General features: G+C 46.9%; 2 protein-coding genes across 2 annotated transcripts in view; both read right to left on the minus strand.

The window, feature by feature from the left end:
• Positions 1 to 19,275, minus strand: part of LOC142312349 (uncharacterized) — a 229,460-nt gene that overhangs the window by 143,571 nt on the left and 66,614 nt on the right. The gene's annotated exons all lie outside the window — the stretch shown is intronic.
• LOC142312335 (uncharacterized) lies at positions 11,152 to 17,737 on the minus strand. Its single transcript, XM_075351267.1, has 4 exons — positions 17,583 to 17,737; positions 17,402 to 17,499; positions 17,114 to 17,204; positions 11,152 to 12,459 (listed from the first exon to the last, which is right to left on the minus strand). The coding sequence occupies exons 1-4, from the start codon at positions 17,713 to 17,715 to the stop codon at positions 11,588 to 11,590; spliced, it is 1,194 nt and encodes a 397-aa protein (XP_075207382.1). The 5' UTR covers positions 17,716 to 17,737; the 3' UTR covers positions 11,152 to 11,587.

Here is a 19,275-nt window from a genome sequence, read left to right on the forward strand (position 1 = left end):
CCTGATTCTCTTTATTTGGGAGAAATGTGCAAGTTACATTTGTTTTTGAGGGCAGGGGCACTGTAAACTGGTGTGCAGGGCCTTATCCCCCTCCTTGTTTTTTTTGATTCCTGTTATATGATGCAATTTGTCTGTGGAGTGTGGTGTGCCTCAGTCGTGTCGCTCAACCTAATTTTCTTGAGAATTGGTGGAGATTGCCTCTCTCCTCCAGTTATGAAGTATCCGTCTGGCTCATATCTTAATCTACGCTTATGGCGACAATCTTAAATATTGTAGCATGGAATGTTAGAGGGCTCGGGGGTGCGAATAAGAGATGCGCTATATTTACTCACTTACAGAATTTTTTCCCGGCTATTTTATGTCTATCTGAGACCCATATGGTTAGGGATAACGTTCATTGGCTGAGGAAGGGATGGATCGCACATGAAAATCATTCCACATACTCGACCCATGCACGGGTTGTGAGTGTGTTGGTGCACAAATCCATCCCGTTCATGTACCAAATCAGTGATTGACTCTGGGGGCAGATTTGTCTGTCTACTCTGCACGCTGTATGGTATACAATTTATTCTGGTTGCGCTATATATTCCTCCACTGTATTCAGTCGAACCGGTAAAAAGGATATTGTCTATTTTAGATTCCCTTCCTCCTGCGCCGACTCTTCTGATAGGGGATTTTAATAACTACTTACATCCCTATCTAGATAAACTACACTTGGGGAACATATTGGAGGACGCCGCCCCAACTTCATTTGCTAGAATGCTGACAGAGCTGGGTATGGTAGACCTTTTGCGTGCCCAACACCCCACAACCAAACAATTCTCCTGCTACTCTAGCTCCCACCACACTGTCACGGATAGACTTGGCTATTGGGAACACACTTATGACCTCATATATACAAAAAGTGGCCTACCTACCTAGAAGTGTATCTGATCACTCACCACTACATGTTACGCTTTCATGGGGAAACCCCCTCAACCTGTCCAGACCTATTTGGAAACTTAACCCCTTCTGGACCAGCTCATAAGGGGATCTTTACATGATATTTTAGAATACTTTCAACTAAATGAGTGCTCTGCGTCATCACACATAGTCTGGGACTCTATGAAAGCCGTAAAGAGGGGCATCTATATTAGAGAAATATGCATACGTAAAAACCAAAACAGATGCTACACTCAAAGTCTGATTCAGGAAGTATCTGTTGCGGAGGCTGCAGTGGTGCTCAACCCGACAGAGGAAACTAAAAACACTCTAGAGAAGGCACAAATGTCACTCAAAGAAAACCTCCTGTCGGAGGCAGCAAATAAACACTACTTCCTCAAACAGAAATACTTCATAGAGGGGGAAGGAGTAGGGCACTTATTGGCCACGGACATTAGGGCGCAGGAAGGATCTTCTTATTTAAATAGACTGAGGACGGAATCGGGTGACCTTGTAACGGAAAGTGAGGATATAGTGACGGAGATAAAGAGGTATTATATGCGACTGTACACATCAGACTGTGACCTTACGGATACTGCGGTGGAACAATACTTGGATGATCTCTCTCTCCCCACACTGACTGACGAAGATAGGGATTTGTTGGATCGGGACATCCTGTTGGAAGAATTGGAGGAAGCACTTGGCCAGACACAAAATGAAAAAGCTCCGGGAACGGATGGCCTGCCTGGTGAGTTTTATAAAACTTATGCACCCTTACTGCTACCTAAACTACTTAAGGAATTTGAAGAATCTAAAAGGCAGAGGGTCCTCCCGCCCTCTATGAGGGAAGCTTTAATAGTCTTAATATTAAAACCCGGAAAAGATCCAGAGATACCGGATTCGTATCGCCCAATCTCTCTCCTACAAACAGATATTAAATTACTGGCCAAGGTGCTTGCCAATAGGATGTCCCGAGTTATCTCATCTATTGTACAGAATGATCAAACAGGATTTATTCCATGTACAGCCACATCTATGAACCTCAGAAAATTATATTTGGGAATTCAACATAGTTCTGAGAAGCCAGGGGAAAGGGCAATTTTGTCCTTGGACGCCGGTTAGGGGTTCGATAGCATAGAATGGGGGTATTTGTGGGCTGTACTTCGGAAAATAGGTTTTGGACAGATTTATAACTTGGGTGAAGCTGCTATATGACTCACCGGTGGCGAAGGTTAGGGTTAATGGCAGGGTCTCCGAGTCTTTTCCTCTTGGAAGAGATACTAGACAGGGGTGCTCGCTTTCGCCCTTGCTATTTGCTACTGCAGTGGAGCTGTTGGCAGTGGCAATACAGACGTCCAGGCAGGTAGTGGGATTTAGGTGTGTAGCTGTGGAGCAGAAGATATCATTATACGCAGATGACCTATTCTTATACCTAGACAGGGTACATTCCTCGATTTTGTCGGCAATGGATATCATTCAAGAATTTGGGCGGAGGTCTGGCCTTCGAATTAACTAGTCCAAGTCGGCTTTAATGCCGTTAGATCCCCTCCCGATGGATTTCTCGGACTTACAGATCTCAGTTCCTGTGGTCCGAGAGTTTAAATATCTGGGAGTAACTGTTAGCCCAATTCCGAAGGATTTCTGGGCACTAAATCTGGAACCCCTGTTGCAGCAGTTCAGAGCATAGGTGCATACCTGGTGCCACTTGCCGCTATCAAATATTGGTAGATCTAACTTAATTAAAATGGTAATGATGCCACAACTATTATATCTTATACATAACTCTCCAGTGTGATATGTAGGGAATTTTTGGAAAAAATTAATACAGTATTCCGGGAACTTATCTGGAAGAAAAAACAGGCTAGGATTCGATTGGAAGTGCTACAGCGGGGAAAGGAGGAGGGAGGATTGGTGGTACCAAACCTATATATACTATATAGCCCCCATCTTAGGGGTCAGGGCAAAGAAGGAGCGTATGATAAGAGTGATGATATAGTAAGAGAGGGATCGGTATGGAAATATCCAGGCTGCCGGTTGGATATGGGACAAAGACAGATAAATGGGGTACGATATCCCACGTTGGCTATGATATTTAGGGTATGGGACAGGGGTAAGTCTCTTTTGGAGATAAATGGGCCTACGGAGTTCTCGCCACTGTGGTGGAACCCGGGCTTGCCAGAAATTAAAAAGTTAGTGGGGTTCAGAGGATGGGAAGATAAAGGGATCCATTTAGTGTCACAAGTACTAAAAAATAATACTCTTAAGAGCTTTGAACAATTGAGAACGGAGTTTCATCTCCAAGATGTCTTCTTTTATCAATACTTACAGCTGAGACATGAACTGAACAGACAGAGGAGATCAAACCCAGTGACAGTGACACATAATCAAACATTACATATGTTACTTACATCTGAGTCCTCTAAAGGTCTTATTTCGGAATTATACAAAAGATTATTACCTGCCCATCTGGAAGCGCACCCATTGATTGTTAAAAGCAAATGGGAACTGAACGTTGGCCCCTTGACAGAAGACCAGTGGACATTCTAGAACAGGTCCCTAAGTTGGCGGTCTCTGAGTGCCAAAGGCTGTCTCAAATATATCTTATCCACAGGGTATATAAAACTCTCAAGTCTACTATTTAGGATGGGACTTAGACCAAATGCACAATGTGTTAGGTGTGGACAGGATGATGCCCATTTGATACATGGTATGTGGGAATGTGGACATATTGGTGATTTCTGGAAACAAACCCTGGGACTCATAGACCAAATATATCATATCACAATACAACCGTCGCCTTGCCTGTGTTTGTTGGGCCTGTGGGAGGGAGGAGTAGACCCGGATTCACTAACAGCCCTAGGAATAGCCCGTATCCTGTACCAAGCAAGAAAGCTACTGGCATATCACTGTTTAGATCCTCTACCACCAACATTATTGGAGCTTATAAACAAATTAAATAACGTCATAAGATTGGAAAGGGGAGTTTATTTAAAAAGAAAAACATTGAGAAAGTTTTACAAAATTTGGCAGCCATGGATGGAGTTGCCGGGTCTCCCCTCCAGTGCACTAGTTCAGGATGCAATGCTGGACCAGTTACTGTTGTGCTTGAAGTGAATGGAATGTGTGGGGAGTAACACTAAAACTACTGTTTTCTGTGGCGAAGTGGACTTTGAGTGACGTTGTGGGAGGGGGCCGGAAGGGTTTGATTGATGACTGCACGGAGAGAGAGAGGCAGGTGGGTATGGAGATATGATGCGGAGGGACACGGCTGATGGAGGAGGCTTTTCTGTTAGACTGCGGCATTATTGCATAATTTAATTTTTGTTTATCTGTGGAGCCACGTGGTTTGTAGGGTCAATTTCTACAATATAACTGTGATCTGAAAACTTTTTTACGGTTTCTATATATTGTGAGACTGTGACCGGGATTATCTATGATGGCCGGTACGTCTCGCCCCGGTTGTGCTCACTCCATGATAGAAAGTAACTCCACTCCGGGGTTAATGCTGTTTCCCTACAGAGTAAAAAGGAAACAGAAAGATGGGCGTGGGAGCTTAGTGTGTGAGGGAGTGAACAGAACTCCCTGAGTTTGCTGCTGGAGAGGCCCATGTGTACTGTTGTGGCCTTTTGTTTGACTATTAAATCGGATGCTGTGAACCTTGATGCCTGGATCCCGTGTCTTCTGCTGCGCAGCCGACCACGCTACCCCACATATGGTGGAGAATGCGGGCATGCCAGCCCGGTGAGGTGTAGCATCCATCCCTGGTGACCCAGCAGCGCATGTCCTGGATTCGAGCGGCTATACTACAGCCCAAACCCGGTGACGCCATGGAGGACATACTAAAGCATTTGGCTCAGGCTAATGCACGGCAACAAGAGGCTAATGCACAGCAGCAACAGACCAATGCACACCTGCTCCAATCCTTGAAATCGCAGGAACAAAGACACCAAGAACAGATGGTTCTCCTGGCCAAGTCGATCCGTGCCGGACCGGCAGCAACAACCCCGGGATCGGGTGACGACGGCAGCGTCCGGAAAGCGGTGAGACAAGCGTTGCAAAAGATGACCCCGAGGGATGATGTAGAAGCGTTCCTGGCGGTGTTTGAGCGGGTGGCCGAGCGGGAAAAACTGCCGACCCCCCAGTGGGCTGAGGTATTGTCGCCCTATCTGACGGGGGAGCCCCAAAAAGCGTACCTGGACCTCTGTACCGAGGACGCCATTGACTATGCGACCCTGAAAGCCGAAATACTCGGTTGGGGGTGAATACCTATGTACGGGCTCAGCGGGTAAATCAGTGGTTCTATGAGGAAGCCAAACCCGTACGCTCACAGGCCTATGACTTGTTGCATCTCGTAAAAAAGTGGTTGCAGCCTGACACTCTGAGCCCGGCGCAAATGGTGGAAAGGGTAGTTGTTGATCGTTTTGTGCGCACCTTACCCGTCACCATTCAACGGTGGGTAGGAAAGGGCGACCCAAGTACCCTAGACCAATTAGTGGGCCTGGTAGAGCGGCATGTGGCTACGCAGGACTTGATATGGGACACTGAGACTTTGCGTACCGCCCGTCGGTCCGGCCCCTCCAAGCCTAGGGCCAAGGACCCACCGCTGACACCGGTGCGGGAGTCCGCTACCGTCCCGTCTGAGGCCGCACCCTCCGTCCCTGAGGTCCGGAAGGCTATGTACCCTAAACGACAACTCGTCAAGGGGGTTTCCTTCCCTATTAGATGTTGGCGGTGCCAGCGGGTGGGACATATGGAAGCCCAGTGTCCACTCACCACGGAGCCCATGGATTGTGGGGTTACCCGGCGGGGTTCAATGTATGCTCAGGTGGTGTGTACCGCTGACCTGGTCTCCCCAGAGACTGAGCCCCACTTGTGCCAAATACAGGTGAATGGATGTCCGGTTACAGGCTTGTTGGATTCCGGAAGCTTAGTGACCCTTGTGCGATCAACCCTAAGGGCTAAAGTAAAGGCCACAGGACGTACCGTGGGGTGGTTTGCATACATGGGGACCGCCGCGACTATCCCACGGGGATTGTCACCATCACAGCACCTTGCGGTCAGGTGCAACATGAGGTGGGACTTATTAACTCTCTTCCCTATGATGTGATCCTAGGAAGGGATCTGCCCTATTTTTGGACTTTATGGAAGGGACTTCCTAAGTCCCCTCAGATATTGGTCAGTCCAGGACCTGAGCCCTACAATCCTGAATCCGGGACGCCTGCCATAGGGGTCCCCATGATAGGGACAGAGTGTGAACCCGATAGGTCGCCCCTAGAGGTATTGGCAGGAGAGGCTGAGACGGTCGAGCCCATCCCGGACTTGGAGGCATCCCCGGATACGTTTGGGACAGCCCAACTCCAGGACCCTACATTAATACATGCCTGGAATCGGGTGATAGTAATTGACGGGGTGGCACAGCTGCCCGGTGCCCAGGTAAGGTACCCCCATTTCGCTCTTAAGCAGGATTTACTCTACCGGGTAGATGAAATACGGGGCGTGGGGGTAGAGCAGTTGGTGGTGCCCCAGCCGTATCGCCGGCGGGTCCTCGACTTGGCTCATAAACACCTGATGAGTGGCCACCTAGGGGTCAAGAAAACGCAGGAGCGAATATTGCAAAGGTTCTATTGGCCCGGGGTCTTTGGGGAGGTTAAACGTTTCTGCGAAACCTGCCCGGAGTGTCAGCTTACCGCACCACTGGCCCACTTTCGCAGTCCGTTGGTACCGTTACCCATTATAGAAGTCCCTTTTGAACGGATAGGGATGGATCTGGTGGGGCCCCTCGTAAAGTCTGCTCGAGGGCACCAACACATCCTAGTGATCGTTGACTATGCCACCCGGTATCCAGAGGCGATACCTCTCAGACATACTGCGGCGAAGCTTATAGCTCGGGAGTTGTTTGCTGTGTTCTGCCGAGTGGGGTTGCCCAAGGAGATCCTTACGGATCAGGGGACCCCATTCATGTCTAAAGTGACCAAAGAGCTATGCCGGCTACTCCAGATCAAGCAGTTGCGTACGTCTGTGTATCATCCTCAAACGGACGGTTTAGTCGAGCGTTTCAATAAAACCCTGAAAACCATGCTCAAAAGGGTGATTTCCAAAGACGGGAAAGACTGGGATATGATGCTTCCCTATTTGATGTTTGCCATCCGAGAGGTGCCACAGGCATCCACGGGGTTTTCGCCTTTTGAATTGTTATACGGGCGACATCCCCGGGGATTGTTGGACCTGGCAAAGGAAACATGGGAGCAGGAGCCCACCCCCCATAAAAGTGTGATTGAACACATTTTAGGAATGCAGAACCGCATAAGCGCGGTCATGCCAATTGTGAAGGAGCATTTACAGGAGGCTCAGGCCGCGCAAAGCGGCCGCTACAATAGACAAGCCACCGTGCGGACCTTTAAACCCGGAGATCGGGTGTTGGTATTGATCCCCACGGCGGAGAGTAAATTCCTGGCTCAGTGGCAAGGCCCCTACGAGATAAAGGAAAGAGTCGGGGTGGTCAACTATAAAGTATTGCAGCCCGGTAGGCGGAAACCTGAACAAATATACCATGTCAACCTATTAAAACCGTGGCAGGAACGGGAAAGCCTGATGGTTGATTTTTCTCCATCTCCCTCCTCTTCGGGTCGTTCAAACCCGGCTCCAGCAACCTCCGGAGAGGACGAACCGGAAGTAAGGATTGGAGAAGCCCTCACCAAGCAACAGAGGCGAGAGGCCAGACGGCTGGTTCAGCAGAACCCCGATGTCTTCTCCGAGTTGCCGGGTAGGACCAGTCTGATACGACATGACATTGTCACCGAGCCCCACCTGAAGGTTCGCCTGAAGTCATACCGCGTACCGGAGGCTCGAAGACAAGCCATATCAGAGGAAGTGAAGACAATGCTACGCCTGGGGGTCATCGAAAAATCCCGGAGTGAATGGGCTAGTCCCATTGTCCTAATACCAAAACCCGATGGCTCCTTAAGATTCTGCAATGACTTTAGGAGATTGAACGAAATATCCAAGTTCGATCTCTATCCCATGCCGCGGGTGGATGAGCTGATTGATAGGCTGGGACAGGCGCGATATTTTACCACGCTCGACCTGACCAAGGGGTACTGGCAGGTGCCACTGACGGAGTCCGCCAAGGAGAAAACCGCCTTTATTACGCCGGAGGGTCTCTTCCACTATGTTGTCTTGCCTTTTGGGTTACATGGCGCTCCGGCCACGTTCCAGAGGTTGATGGACTTGGTGTTGGAACCCCACCAGGCGTATGCATCAGCGTACCTTGATGACATTATTATTTACAGCTCTGAGTGGCAGACCCACTTGGAACAGGTACAAGCGGTGGTGGACGCGCTTCGAACAGCCGGATTGACAGCCAATCCCAAGAAATGTGCGTTGGGACTCACGGAAGCCCGCTACTTGGGCTACGTGATAGGCCAAGGAGCGATTAAGCCCCAAATTAACAAGGTTGAGGCGATCCAGAAGTGGCCTAGACCCCTGACCACGAAGCAGGTTAGGGCCTTCCTGGGTATCGTGGGGTACTACAGGAGGTTTGTCAAAGATTTTGCGGGACTATCAGCCCCCTTGACGGACCTTCTCAAAGGCAAGAAGTCCGTCATGGTGCGCTGGACTTCGCAGGCCGAGGACTCCTTCCGGGCCCTAAAAGGGGTCCTGTGCGGACAGCCCGTTCTTGTAAACCCTGATTTCCGGAAGGAGTTCATAGTACAGACTGACGCCTCGGAGGTCGGCCTGGGGGCGGTGCTGTCTCAGGTGGTTCAGGGGGAGGAACACCCCGTCACCTTCTTAAGTAGGAAGCTCACCCCTCCCGAGCGGAATTATAGCGTAGTGGAGAAGGAGTGCCTGGCGATCAAGTGGGCCTTGGAGTCCCTACGCTATTACCTGCTGGGACGGCAGTTTCGCTTGGTGATGGATCACTCTCCTCTGGTCTGGATGAGGTCCGCCAAGGAACGGAATGCCCGGGTTACCCGGTGGTTCCTTTCTCTGCAGAACTTCCGGTTTACGGTTGAACACCGGGCCGGTAGGTTGCAGGGCAACGCCGATGCCTTGTCCCGCGGCCCGTGTTTGCAGGCAGGAGTTCAACCCCGCTCGCTTGAACTGAGGGGGGGGGGGGGTATGTGAGACTGTGACCGGGATTATCTATGATGGCCGGTACGTCTCGCCCCGGTTGTGCTCACTCCATGATAGAAAGTAACTCCACTCCGGGGTTAATGCTCTTTCCCTACAGGGTTAAAAGGAAACAGAAAGATGGGCGTGGGAGCTTAGTGTGTGAGGGAGTGAACAGAACTCCCTGAGTTTGCTGCCGGAGAGGCCCATGTGTACTGTTGTGGACTTTTGTTTGACTATTAAATCGGATGCTGTGAACCTTGATGCCTGGATCCCGTGTCTTCTGCTGCGCAGCCGACCACGCTACCTCACAATATATATATACAGAGGAAGAACCTGATTTATATACAACATGTTCTTATTTGATGTATCCTGTTATTAGTCATATGAGAAGTGATATATTCTCTCTCTATTGATTCCTAATTGTTTAATAAAAAAGATCTGATTTAAAAAAGAAGTTGTGGCCCTGACACCAAGTATTAATAAAAATTGGCTAACACTGAGACTGTGTTAGTTGCAGAAAGCCACTAAGTAGGTGATGTAAGATATGAAGCCCCCCAAAATATGCTAGCTTGTTGCTAGGAAGGTACAGGACTTGAGGCAGGAGTAGTGACCCTGAGACCAAGTATTAATAAAAAGTTGGTAACACTCAGACTGAATTGAGATGGTGGATGACAGGCACTACACTACACCTGAACCCCTTGTTTTTACAATTTTGGGACCTTTTTTGCAAGTTGTAATACATATTGCTCGTATAACAGACACAAGGGATGTAGCAATGCTGAGATTGTTGATTATTAGTAGCAGATGTCAGGACAGCTTTAAATCTCTCCCTGCCTGTGAATAAGCTGTCACTATATCACACACTGCAGTAACAGACCGTATGCAGCACTAATAAGAGGATTTTTTTTTGCAGCAGCAGTTCTATGATGTACACAGCAGCTAGCACACAGTGGACACTGTCTTCAGCCCTTAAAAGGACTATTTTGGATTCTGCAGCAGGAACACTATCTCATAGAACAAACTTCACTGTCCCTGTACCTGTTTCTATGATTTACACAGTCCCTAACAGCTAATGCTAAATAACTTCAGCCCTATAAGGACTATTTTGGATTCTGCAGCAGGAACACTATCTCATAGAAAGAACTGCACTGTCCCTATACCTGTTTCTATGATTTACACAGTCGCTAACAGGTATTGCTAAATAGCTTCAGCCCTTAGAAGGGCTAGTATTAGTTGGCTGGAAAAACACTGTACTGCACCCAGTACAGTCTCACTACACCGGCAGCTCAGGAATGAATGTGTGCACATAAAGTGGCAGCAGCCTTATATAGCCCCTATGACGCTGTGCGGCCAAGCCAATCACAGTAACACCACAACAAAAATGGCTGCAGCATTACTGTGAGGGCAAGCAACGTCAGATGTGCCCTCATCATCTCCCGCCTCGACTACTGCAACCTCCTGCTCTCTGGCCTCCCTTCCAACACTCTTGCACCCCTCCAATCTATCCTAAACTCTGCGGCCCGCTTAATCCACCTCTCCCCTCGCTACTCCCCAGCCTCGCCACTCTGCCAATCCCTTCACTGGCTTCCCATCACCCAACGACTCCAGTTCAAAACACTAACCATGACATACAAAGCCATGCACAACCTGTCTCCTCCCTACATCTGTGACCTAGTCTCCCGGTACCTACCTGCACGCAACCTCAGATCCTCACAAGATCTCCTTCTCTGCTCCTCCCTTATCTCCTCTTCCCACAATCGCGTACAAGATTTCTCCCGTGCATCCCCCATACTCTGGAACGCTCTACCTCAGCACATCAGACTCTCCCCTACCGTGGAAAGCTTCAAGAGGAACCTCAAGACCCACCTCTTCCAACAAGCCTACAACCTACAACAGCCCTCAGTCCAGTAGACCACTGCGCAACCAGCTCTGTCCTCACCTATTGTACCATCACCCATTCCCTGTAGACTGTAAGCCCTCGCGGGCAGGGTCCTCTCTCCTCCTGTACCAGTCTGTTATGTACTGTTAATGATTGTTGTACGTATACCCTTTCACTTGTAAAGCGCCATGGAATAAATGGCGCTATAATAATAAATAATAATAATAATAATAATGTGTTCATTGGCTGGAAAAAGGCGCCAGAAAGTCCAGAAACGAAAATGAATGTACCGGAGCGAATACCATATTAGCCGTCGGACAGCAAATACCTCGAATACCCCATTATCCGTCGGATACCGAATAGTGGCGAATACATTCGCTCATTCCTAATTGTAATACTCTTCATCATATAGTGAATATGTGAAATGTTCAATGCACATGGAATATTGCTTTTTATTTCATTTTTTACTTTAGAAAACAAATGTCTATTAGTAACTGAGTAAATTTTATTCTAATGTAACTTCTAAAGTGCTTTCCCTTTCTTCTTTACTTACTTGCCTTTACTTTGCCTGTTTTGTCTTTTCTTGTTCAGTTTTCCAAATATATGGTTTCTCCCCATGTGAGTTTTTCTAAGTGGTCAAAAATTATAATTTTCAAATTAAACATTTCTCACGTTCTAGGTATGATAATAGCTTCTACCCTTGTGAGTTTTGTGATGTTTCAAAAGTTGAAATTTGTGTGCAAAACATTTCCCACATTCTGAACATGAAAAGGGTTTCTCCCCTGTGTGAATTTTTTGGTGTCTGACAAGACTTGATTTCTGTGCAAAACAATTCCCACATTCTGAACATGAAAAAGGCTTCTCACCTGTGTGAATTCTTTGGTGTCTAACAAAAAATGATTTCTGTGTAAAACATTTCCCACATTCTGAACATGAAAATGGCTTCTCTCCCTTGTGAATTATCTGATGTGTAACAAGATTTGATTTATGGTTAAAACATTTCCCACATTCTGAACATAAAAAAGGCTTCTCCCCTGTATGAGTTCTCTGATGTGCAACAAAATGTGATTTACATGCAAAACATCTCCCACATTCTGAACATTTTAAAGGATTTTCCCGAGTGTGAATTTTTTGGTGATAAACAAAATTTGATTTCCTGTTAAAACATTTCCCACATTCTGAACATGAAAAAGATTCGTCAGTGTGAGTTTTCTGGTAACTGAGAGACTCTGATGAAAATCTTTTCTCCCCTGTGTGAATTTTTTTATGGATTTTTCCATATTCTGACATTGAAAGAGGCTTCTGTGTTGTAAAAGTACTTCTATTTTCAATGCCCGTTTTTCTATTCTTATTTTTCTTAATAGTCTGTGATGAGTCAGAAGGTAGGACCTGTTTAAAAGAATCAGATGATAGATCTTTGCAGTGAAGGGATACTGGTATATCTGGAATAGTGGCATTCGCTTCAGTTATATCTTGTGTGACCTCAAGGTCTTCGGATTTAAATATTGAAGATGTCAGTAGTCCCTCTGATCTCCTGGTACACTCATCTGCCAAAAATAAACAAACATTCTTTTTAATAACATATACAAATTTGAGGATATAAAGAAACAGGAGGACAATGAGTTAATGCTGAATAAAGAAGTGTTTATTGAAAATTGCCATAAAGTACAATCGTGCATAAGAAATAACAAAAGGAGGGATATGGAATTATAAGAAAAGGTCCCAAATCATCCTGCAAAGTGTATATAGATATATGAAAAAATGATATATGCAGGACAATGAGAAAAACCACATGAGAAAACACTGGGCAAAGCACACAATTGGTTTATACTGAGCTGCATGCAGGAAGAGTAAAACAGGTTGTGTGTAAACAAATGACTACTGCATGCAGCTGTTACGGTTGCTGTGGCTCTGGAGACTATGTCCGGATTTATTGCTACTGCACATGTGCAAGCGCTGGAGACTAAGTTCTATCTTGGAGCCATTGCACATGTGCGGGTGACATCATCGCTGACACGAGGTCACATGTCTCTGACACCTTCTAAGCTGATTGGCCGCTGGTCATGTGCTTATGACACGTGGTCACATGTCTCTGACACCTTCTATGCCGATTGGTCGCTGGTCATGTGCTTGTGACGCTTTGCTCGGTGATAGGCCAGCGTGACGTCATTCCTGTCGTTCTGGCAGCGGATTGGCTCTGGTGTCCTCCATCTTGGATGAGGCACAAAGTCTATATAAGACCCTGACGCACGCCGCCCGGCGCTCAGTCCTCTTGGTTCATGCATGAGGGTAGACGCCCTGTGTACGTTCCTCTAGGCATCTCTCTGTCTATGTTAGGTGAGCGCTACCGGCAGGGTAGCGTTCTTATACCTTACAGCTTCGGCTGCAGTCCGTATCCTTACCTTTTAGTGGAGCGGACATAGGCAGGTGCCTGAGGCACATGGTCCGGCTGGGCCTTGTGATTCTACTCGTAGGTGGATGTTGCCGCTAGGGTAACGTTCCTTATACTGCGTCTGGCAGTTGTTCGTATCCTCGCACACTAGGGGAGCGAACAGAGGTAGGAGCTTTGTGCGGCTTATGCTGCTGTCCGTCTCTTTTGCACCACTAGAAGAGCGGACCTAGGCAGGTGCCATATCTAGTGGTTCGTGTCCTCGGACACTAGTGGAGCGAACGCAGGTAGGAGCTTTGTGCGGCTTACGCTGCTGTCCGTCTCCTGGCACCACTAGAGGAACGGACCTAGGTAGGTGCCATTTCACACTCACTGCTTGTGTCTCTGTGATCTTTAACTGAGACCATTCCACACACCCTCCAAGTATGGGAGGAATTGCTTTATTTTATAATTATATTCCTCTGTGACTTTAACAGAGGTATTGCACTCTGCACTTGTGCTATTATTATTTACAGTGGCACACTTATATACCCCTTATCCTCTGCCGTAGTCTGCAGCAGAGTCTCTGCACGGTGGACCCTGACTGTCTGATATTCCTTTAGATTTTATTATCAGACAGCCCTCCGTAACAGCAGCCCAGTAAAACCACAAGGGCAAAATAGCAATAGTTAGATCAAAGTGTTTACCTAAATAGAAGTGAAGCCCAGAGTCTCGAGTGGTGTACCCCAACGCACATTTCCCAGCCTGTGGGGTCACCTGCCGCTTCATCCCCCTGATGCCAGGCACTATATGTATGATGAATATTTGGCTATAACAAAATGATTACTAAATATAGTCACAGAATGATTGCAGTGCAGTAATATAGATACCTTACGATAAAGGATGGGATTGGTCAGAAGTATTATCAGTCCAGCAAGGATACAATAATTTTAGCACCTTATTGCCAAGACTTGTAAATGAAAATATCAATATAGTGCAATAATATTAGTGTGACTGGGATCTACAGGTTTCTCTATATAATTACAGCTGTACTATTTCTTTAAGAGCCTAGTGGATCCATATAGCGTGCCTGACAGACCTACAGTATATGTTCGTTGTGGATTAGGAGTTTTAAATAAATTATTCAAAATTGGCTTTATTGTAAATAACCCCCCAGATCAGTGATTTTTTCTTTATTGTGTATTCTATTCAGGTGATTTGAGTGATTACAAGAGTATAAAAAAATTGTTTAAAAGAACTGAGAGTCCTCAGTGGTTGATACCTTTTAATGGCTAACTGAAAAGATGGTAATATATAGCAAGGTTTCGAGATTACGCAAGTCTCTTCATCAGGTTCAGTATAAAACAAAATCGGAAGAGTCACATATTTATACACAACAGGACATAGAATGGAGGAGCAAATAAGTTATGTGAAGCAAAACGATCAGTATGGGAAGAGGACAAACTGTTATGGCCATAAATATTGCAGCAGTTTATAGATAAGCAGTGTGAAAGTTTTATTGTCCTCTGATTGGGGTCTGGTCCAGAGCTGTGATGCCCCCAGATGGTCTGAGGAGCCCATCTCTTAGTTGATGTAAAAAGACATAAATCCATGAGACACATTCATTCCTGCTCTGAATGTGTCAAAGGTCATCATAAGTTTGTATTCCCAGACTCTTCTGTCTCTCTGGGATTTGAAATTTCCTTTCAATACCAGCAATTTCATGTCTATGATGCTGTGGTCTGGATTACAGAAATGTTTGGCCACAGGTAGATCTATCCTTTTTTCTCTAATTGTGTGGCGGTGAGAATTGTTGTCCTCAGCTGTTGTCCTGTCTCCCCTACATACAGACCCCCAGTTGGACATTTGGTACATATAATTAGGCACACCACATTAGTTGTGGTGCAGCTGAAGGTACCTGGGATCTTGTAGTCCTGATGTGATCTGGGAATCTTTATCTTGTCTGTTGTCAATATAAATAGACAGGTCTTTTCTGGTTGCAGGGAAATGTTCCTGTTGTTATTGGAGAGGACAAGGAGCTTCTGACAATGATGCTTCTTAGATTTGGGGGCTGCCTAAAACACAGAAATAGGGATCTGGAAAAATAGATTTTAATCGGGCATCTTTTTGCAGTAATGGTTGTAGTTTCCGTGCAGCTCCTCTTAACACCTCCAGATTTGGATTGTAGGCGATTACAAGAGGTACCCGGTTGTTTTCTTCTATAGTTTTATAATGTAGGAGATGGTTTCTTGATATTCTGGTGGCTCTTGCAATTTGGTTTTCAATTGTTCTTGGGTGGTAGCCTTGATTCAGAAAGGTCTTTCTGAGGCCCTCAAGGTGATTGTCTCTATCTGTAGTGTTGGAACATATCCGATTGTACCTGATGGCCTGACTGTACACAATAGAGTTTTTCATGTGTTTTGGATGAAAACTGTCCCATTTCAGGTATGTTGGATGGTAAATTGGCTTGGGTGTTCAAGAAGTTTATTACAGTGCAGGAGAAGTTGAGTGTTAGGTTGATGGTGGGATGAAACTGATTAAAGTGTTTATGGAAGGTCTTCAGCTGTTCCTCAGACTCTGTCCAGATGACTAAAATATCGTCGATGTAACGGTAGTAGGCCAGAGACCTAATAGGACAAGAGGATAAAAATTCTCTCTCAAGCTTAACCATGAAAATATTTGCATATTGTGGTGCCATTTTGCTTCCCATTGCAGTCCCAGTCTCCTGTAGATATATGTTATTGTCAAATGCAAAGTAATTATGGGTAAGGATGAATCTTGTAAGCTTCACCACAGAATCGGCATCAATTCCTGTATCTTCCAGGAAGGCTTTGCAGGCATTTAATCCATCCTGATGTGGAATATTCATATATATTACCATCTTTTCAGTTTGCTATTAAAAGGTATCAACCACTAAGGACTTCAATTCTTTTAAAAACATTTTTTTATCTCTACTGGCTAACACGGTACAAAGATATACTTTACCTGTATCAAAATAGAGGATACCAGAATGTATCGCATCTTTATGGAACTAAAGAAACTTCTGAAGAAACGTGCACAACTGGACAGTGACATATTTTTCTTATCCAAATAAAAAAGGAGAATCTGAGCCCCAAAGGACTCTGGATTACAAACCCAATTCTACATACCTACAATACCCATTATGCACAAAACCTTTGTCACAGGACTTCTGAGAGACTAAGGAACCACCTTTTGCATGTCTTCTACAGCATCAAAAGTAAAATCCAGAGGGAATTTGAAACACAAAGGAAGACACTTCCAGAAAGCACAGAACAAAAATTACAAGAATACTACTACAGACTACGAACCCTTCTGATCCACAAAAAGGAAAAGAAACTACATAGACTGTGCCTCAATTCAGGACTTAATAAAACAGATTGAAAACAAAGCCAAAACCTGACAACTTGGACAACCACTCCATTCAAGACACAAAAGCATCTGTGTTATCAATCTATGAAACCATACAAATTATATTTATCTTTCCATCAATTTTCAGATTGTCTACACATTTTACGTACGCTGTCATTTGGCTTTGCAAATTAGAGATCTGGGCAGCTAAGGTTCAACATCTTCTCGTTTCAGGGGATAGGGTGGATCCTACCTGTAAGAGCTGTCTGATACAGATTTCACTCCAACAGAAGGACGTCCAATGCCCAAAATAATGGGGACATTTTTGGGTGGAGGAGCATGTGGTGGTCGAGCAGGAGAATGGTGACCATTTGATATGGCCAGACTATAACCCTGATAAAGCAGCCACAGCCGGTGACTGAGAGGAATCTGTGACTTCTCTGCATTTAGTGGTCACTACTCACCTGGGCGGTTATCTGTAGGAATCTCCTCGTTACTCCGCTCATCACCCCTCACATAGGTCTCTGTAGTATTAATATAGGTCAGATCTTCAACCTGAAACAAATATTATAAAAGTCACAGACAGATGAAGAAGTCACATCTATGATCAGCTCTAATCCTGCCATCTCCACCGCTCTCATTACACAAGTATAACACATATAATACTGGAGGATAAAACAAGACTGAGCACAAGACCTTCACAGCCGTCTACACATCATAGGGAGATTTCATGGCCCCTTCTCTCCATCTACCTGATGATCCTGAGGAACATCGGGGTCTTCTTGTTTACAGTCCTGTGGGAGAAGAGGACGGGGACATCTCTCTGGTGTTGTCCTCTTACTGGATAGACCTGGAGGAGACACATACAGGGACTGAATTCATTCCTTACATACAGACAATTATAGGCCGTGTGTATTTAGTCCTGTCTATTACCTGGTGATGTGAGGGGCCGGGGATCCTCCATCATGACGTCCTTGTACAGATCTTTGTGTCCTTCTAAATACTCCCACTCCTCCATGGAGAAATAGACGGTGACGTCCTGACACCTTATAGGAACCTGACACATACAATGATACCGTCACCCCGATCCCTTCATAGCGTTACTGTATAATGTCCCAGCATTCCCAGCAGTGTCACCTCTCCAGTCAGCAGCTCAATCATCTTGTAGGCGAGTTCTAGGATCTTCTGGTCATTGATGTCCTCATGTATCGGGGGGTGAGGTGGAGGCCCCGTGATTGGGCTCAGGGGTCTTCCCCATCCCTCAGACACAGGGGCCTGACAGCGCTCACTAGAGGTCTTCTTCACTACTGTGTAATCCTGGTTATGGAGAGACACAGTAAGAAATCTCACTCCAGACATTTCCAGAGTCCTCACCTCTCCAGTTCTGTCCATCTGTTACTCCCATAGATAAGAATGATGTAATGTGACGTCATCAGAATCTCTCACCTCTCCAGTAAGCCGGAAGAGGATCTCTAGGGTGAGGTGTAATATCCTCTCCGCCATCTTGTCCCTGTCCATATCCATCCTTCACGGGGCAATCAGGAGAATTCTCTTCTATAGAGCGATTGTTCTCCCCCAGCATCTAATGTGTATGGAGCCTGCGCCCAGTAATGGGGAATCTCCACACACCTCCACCTGCAGAGCCGCACACTAGATATATGGCTGCTCTGTGCTTCCAGGACCTGTGATGATGTCACATGGAGGGGAGGAGTCAGGGTCACATGATCAGCTCCTCAGTGTATGCAGGACTCTGCTGTGCTGGGTGTCATGGTGCTGGATGAGGGGAAGTTTATGTGTGGGGTCAGGAGGGATTTACAGTGTGGATGTAGCAGAGCCGTGTGTGTACGAGGTGTACGGAGCGGAGCCGTGTGTATGAGGTGTGCAGAGCGGAGCAGTGTGTGTATGAGGTGTGCGGAGCGAAGCCGTGTGTGTACGTGGTGTACGGAGCGGAGCCGTGTGTGTACGAGGTGTACGGAGCGGAGCCGTGTGTGTACAAGGTGTACGGAGCGGAGCCGTGTGTGTACGAGGTGTACGGAGCGGAGCCGTGTGTGTACGAGGTGTACGGAGTGGAGCTGTGTGTGTATGAGGTGTGCAGAGCGGAGCCGACTGTGTATGAGGTGTGCGGAGCGGAGCCGTGTGTGTACGAGGTGTGCGGAGCGGAGCCGTGTGTGTATGAGGTGTGCGGAGCGGAGCCGTGTGTGTATGAGGTGTACGGAGCGGAGCCGTGTGTGTACGAGGTGTGCGGAGCGGAGCCGTGTGTGTACGAGGTGTGCGGAGCGGAGCCGTGTGTGTACGAGGTGTGCGGAGCGGAGCCGTGTGTGTACGAGGTGTGCGGAGCGGAGCCGTGTGTGTACGAGGTGTGCGGAGCGGAGCCGTGTGTGTACGAGGTGTACGGAGCGGAGCCGTGTGTGTACGAGGTGTGCGGAGCGGAGCCGTGTGTGTACGAGGTGTGCGGAGCGGAGCCGTGTGTGTACGAGGTGTGCGGAGCGGAGCCGTGTGTGTACGAGGTGTGCGGAGCGGAGCCGTGTGTGTACGAGGTGTGCGGAGCGGAGCCGTGTGTGTACGAGGTGTGCGGAGCGGAGCCGTGTGTGTACGAGGTGTGCGGAGCGGAGCCGTGTGTGTACGA

This window comes from Anomaloglossus baeobatrachus, chromosome 5 (genome assembly GCF_048569485.1).
Source record: "Anomaloglossus baeobatrachus isolate aAnoBae1 chromosome 5, aAnoBae1.hap1, whole genome shotgun sequence".
In the NCBI taxonomy this organism is placed as follows: Eukaryota; Metazoa; Chordata; class Amphibia; order Anura; family Aromobatidae; genus Anomaloglossus; species Anomaloglossus baeobatrachus.

What these genes read in the sequence shown, in the direction of transcription:
- LOC142312335 (XM_075351267.1), bottom strand. Translation starts at nt 17,715, where the DNA reads ATGTGTCAGGTTCCTATAAGGTGTCAGGACGTCACCGTCTATTTCTCC. An exon ending in ATGTTCCTCAGGATCATCAG is followed by an intron (nt 17,205 to 17,401) that starts GTAGATGGAGAG and finishes TATTTGTTTCAG; the next exon opens with GTTGAAGATCTGACCTATAT. An exon ending in TCCTACAGATAACCGCCCAG is followed by an intron (nt 12,460 to 17,113) that starts GTGAGTAGTGAC and finishes TATTTTTGGCAG; the next exon opens with ATGAGTGTACCAGGAGATCA.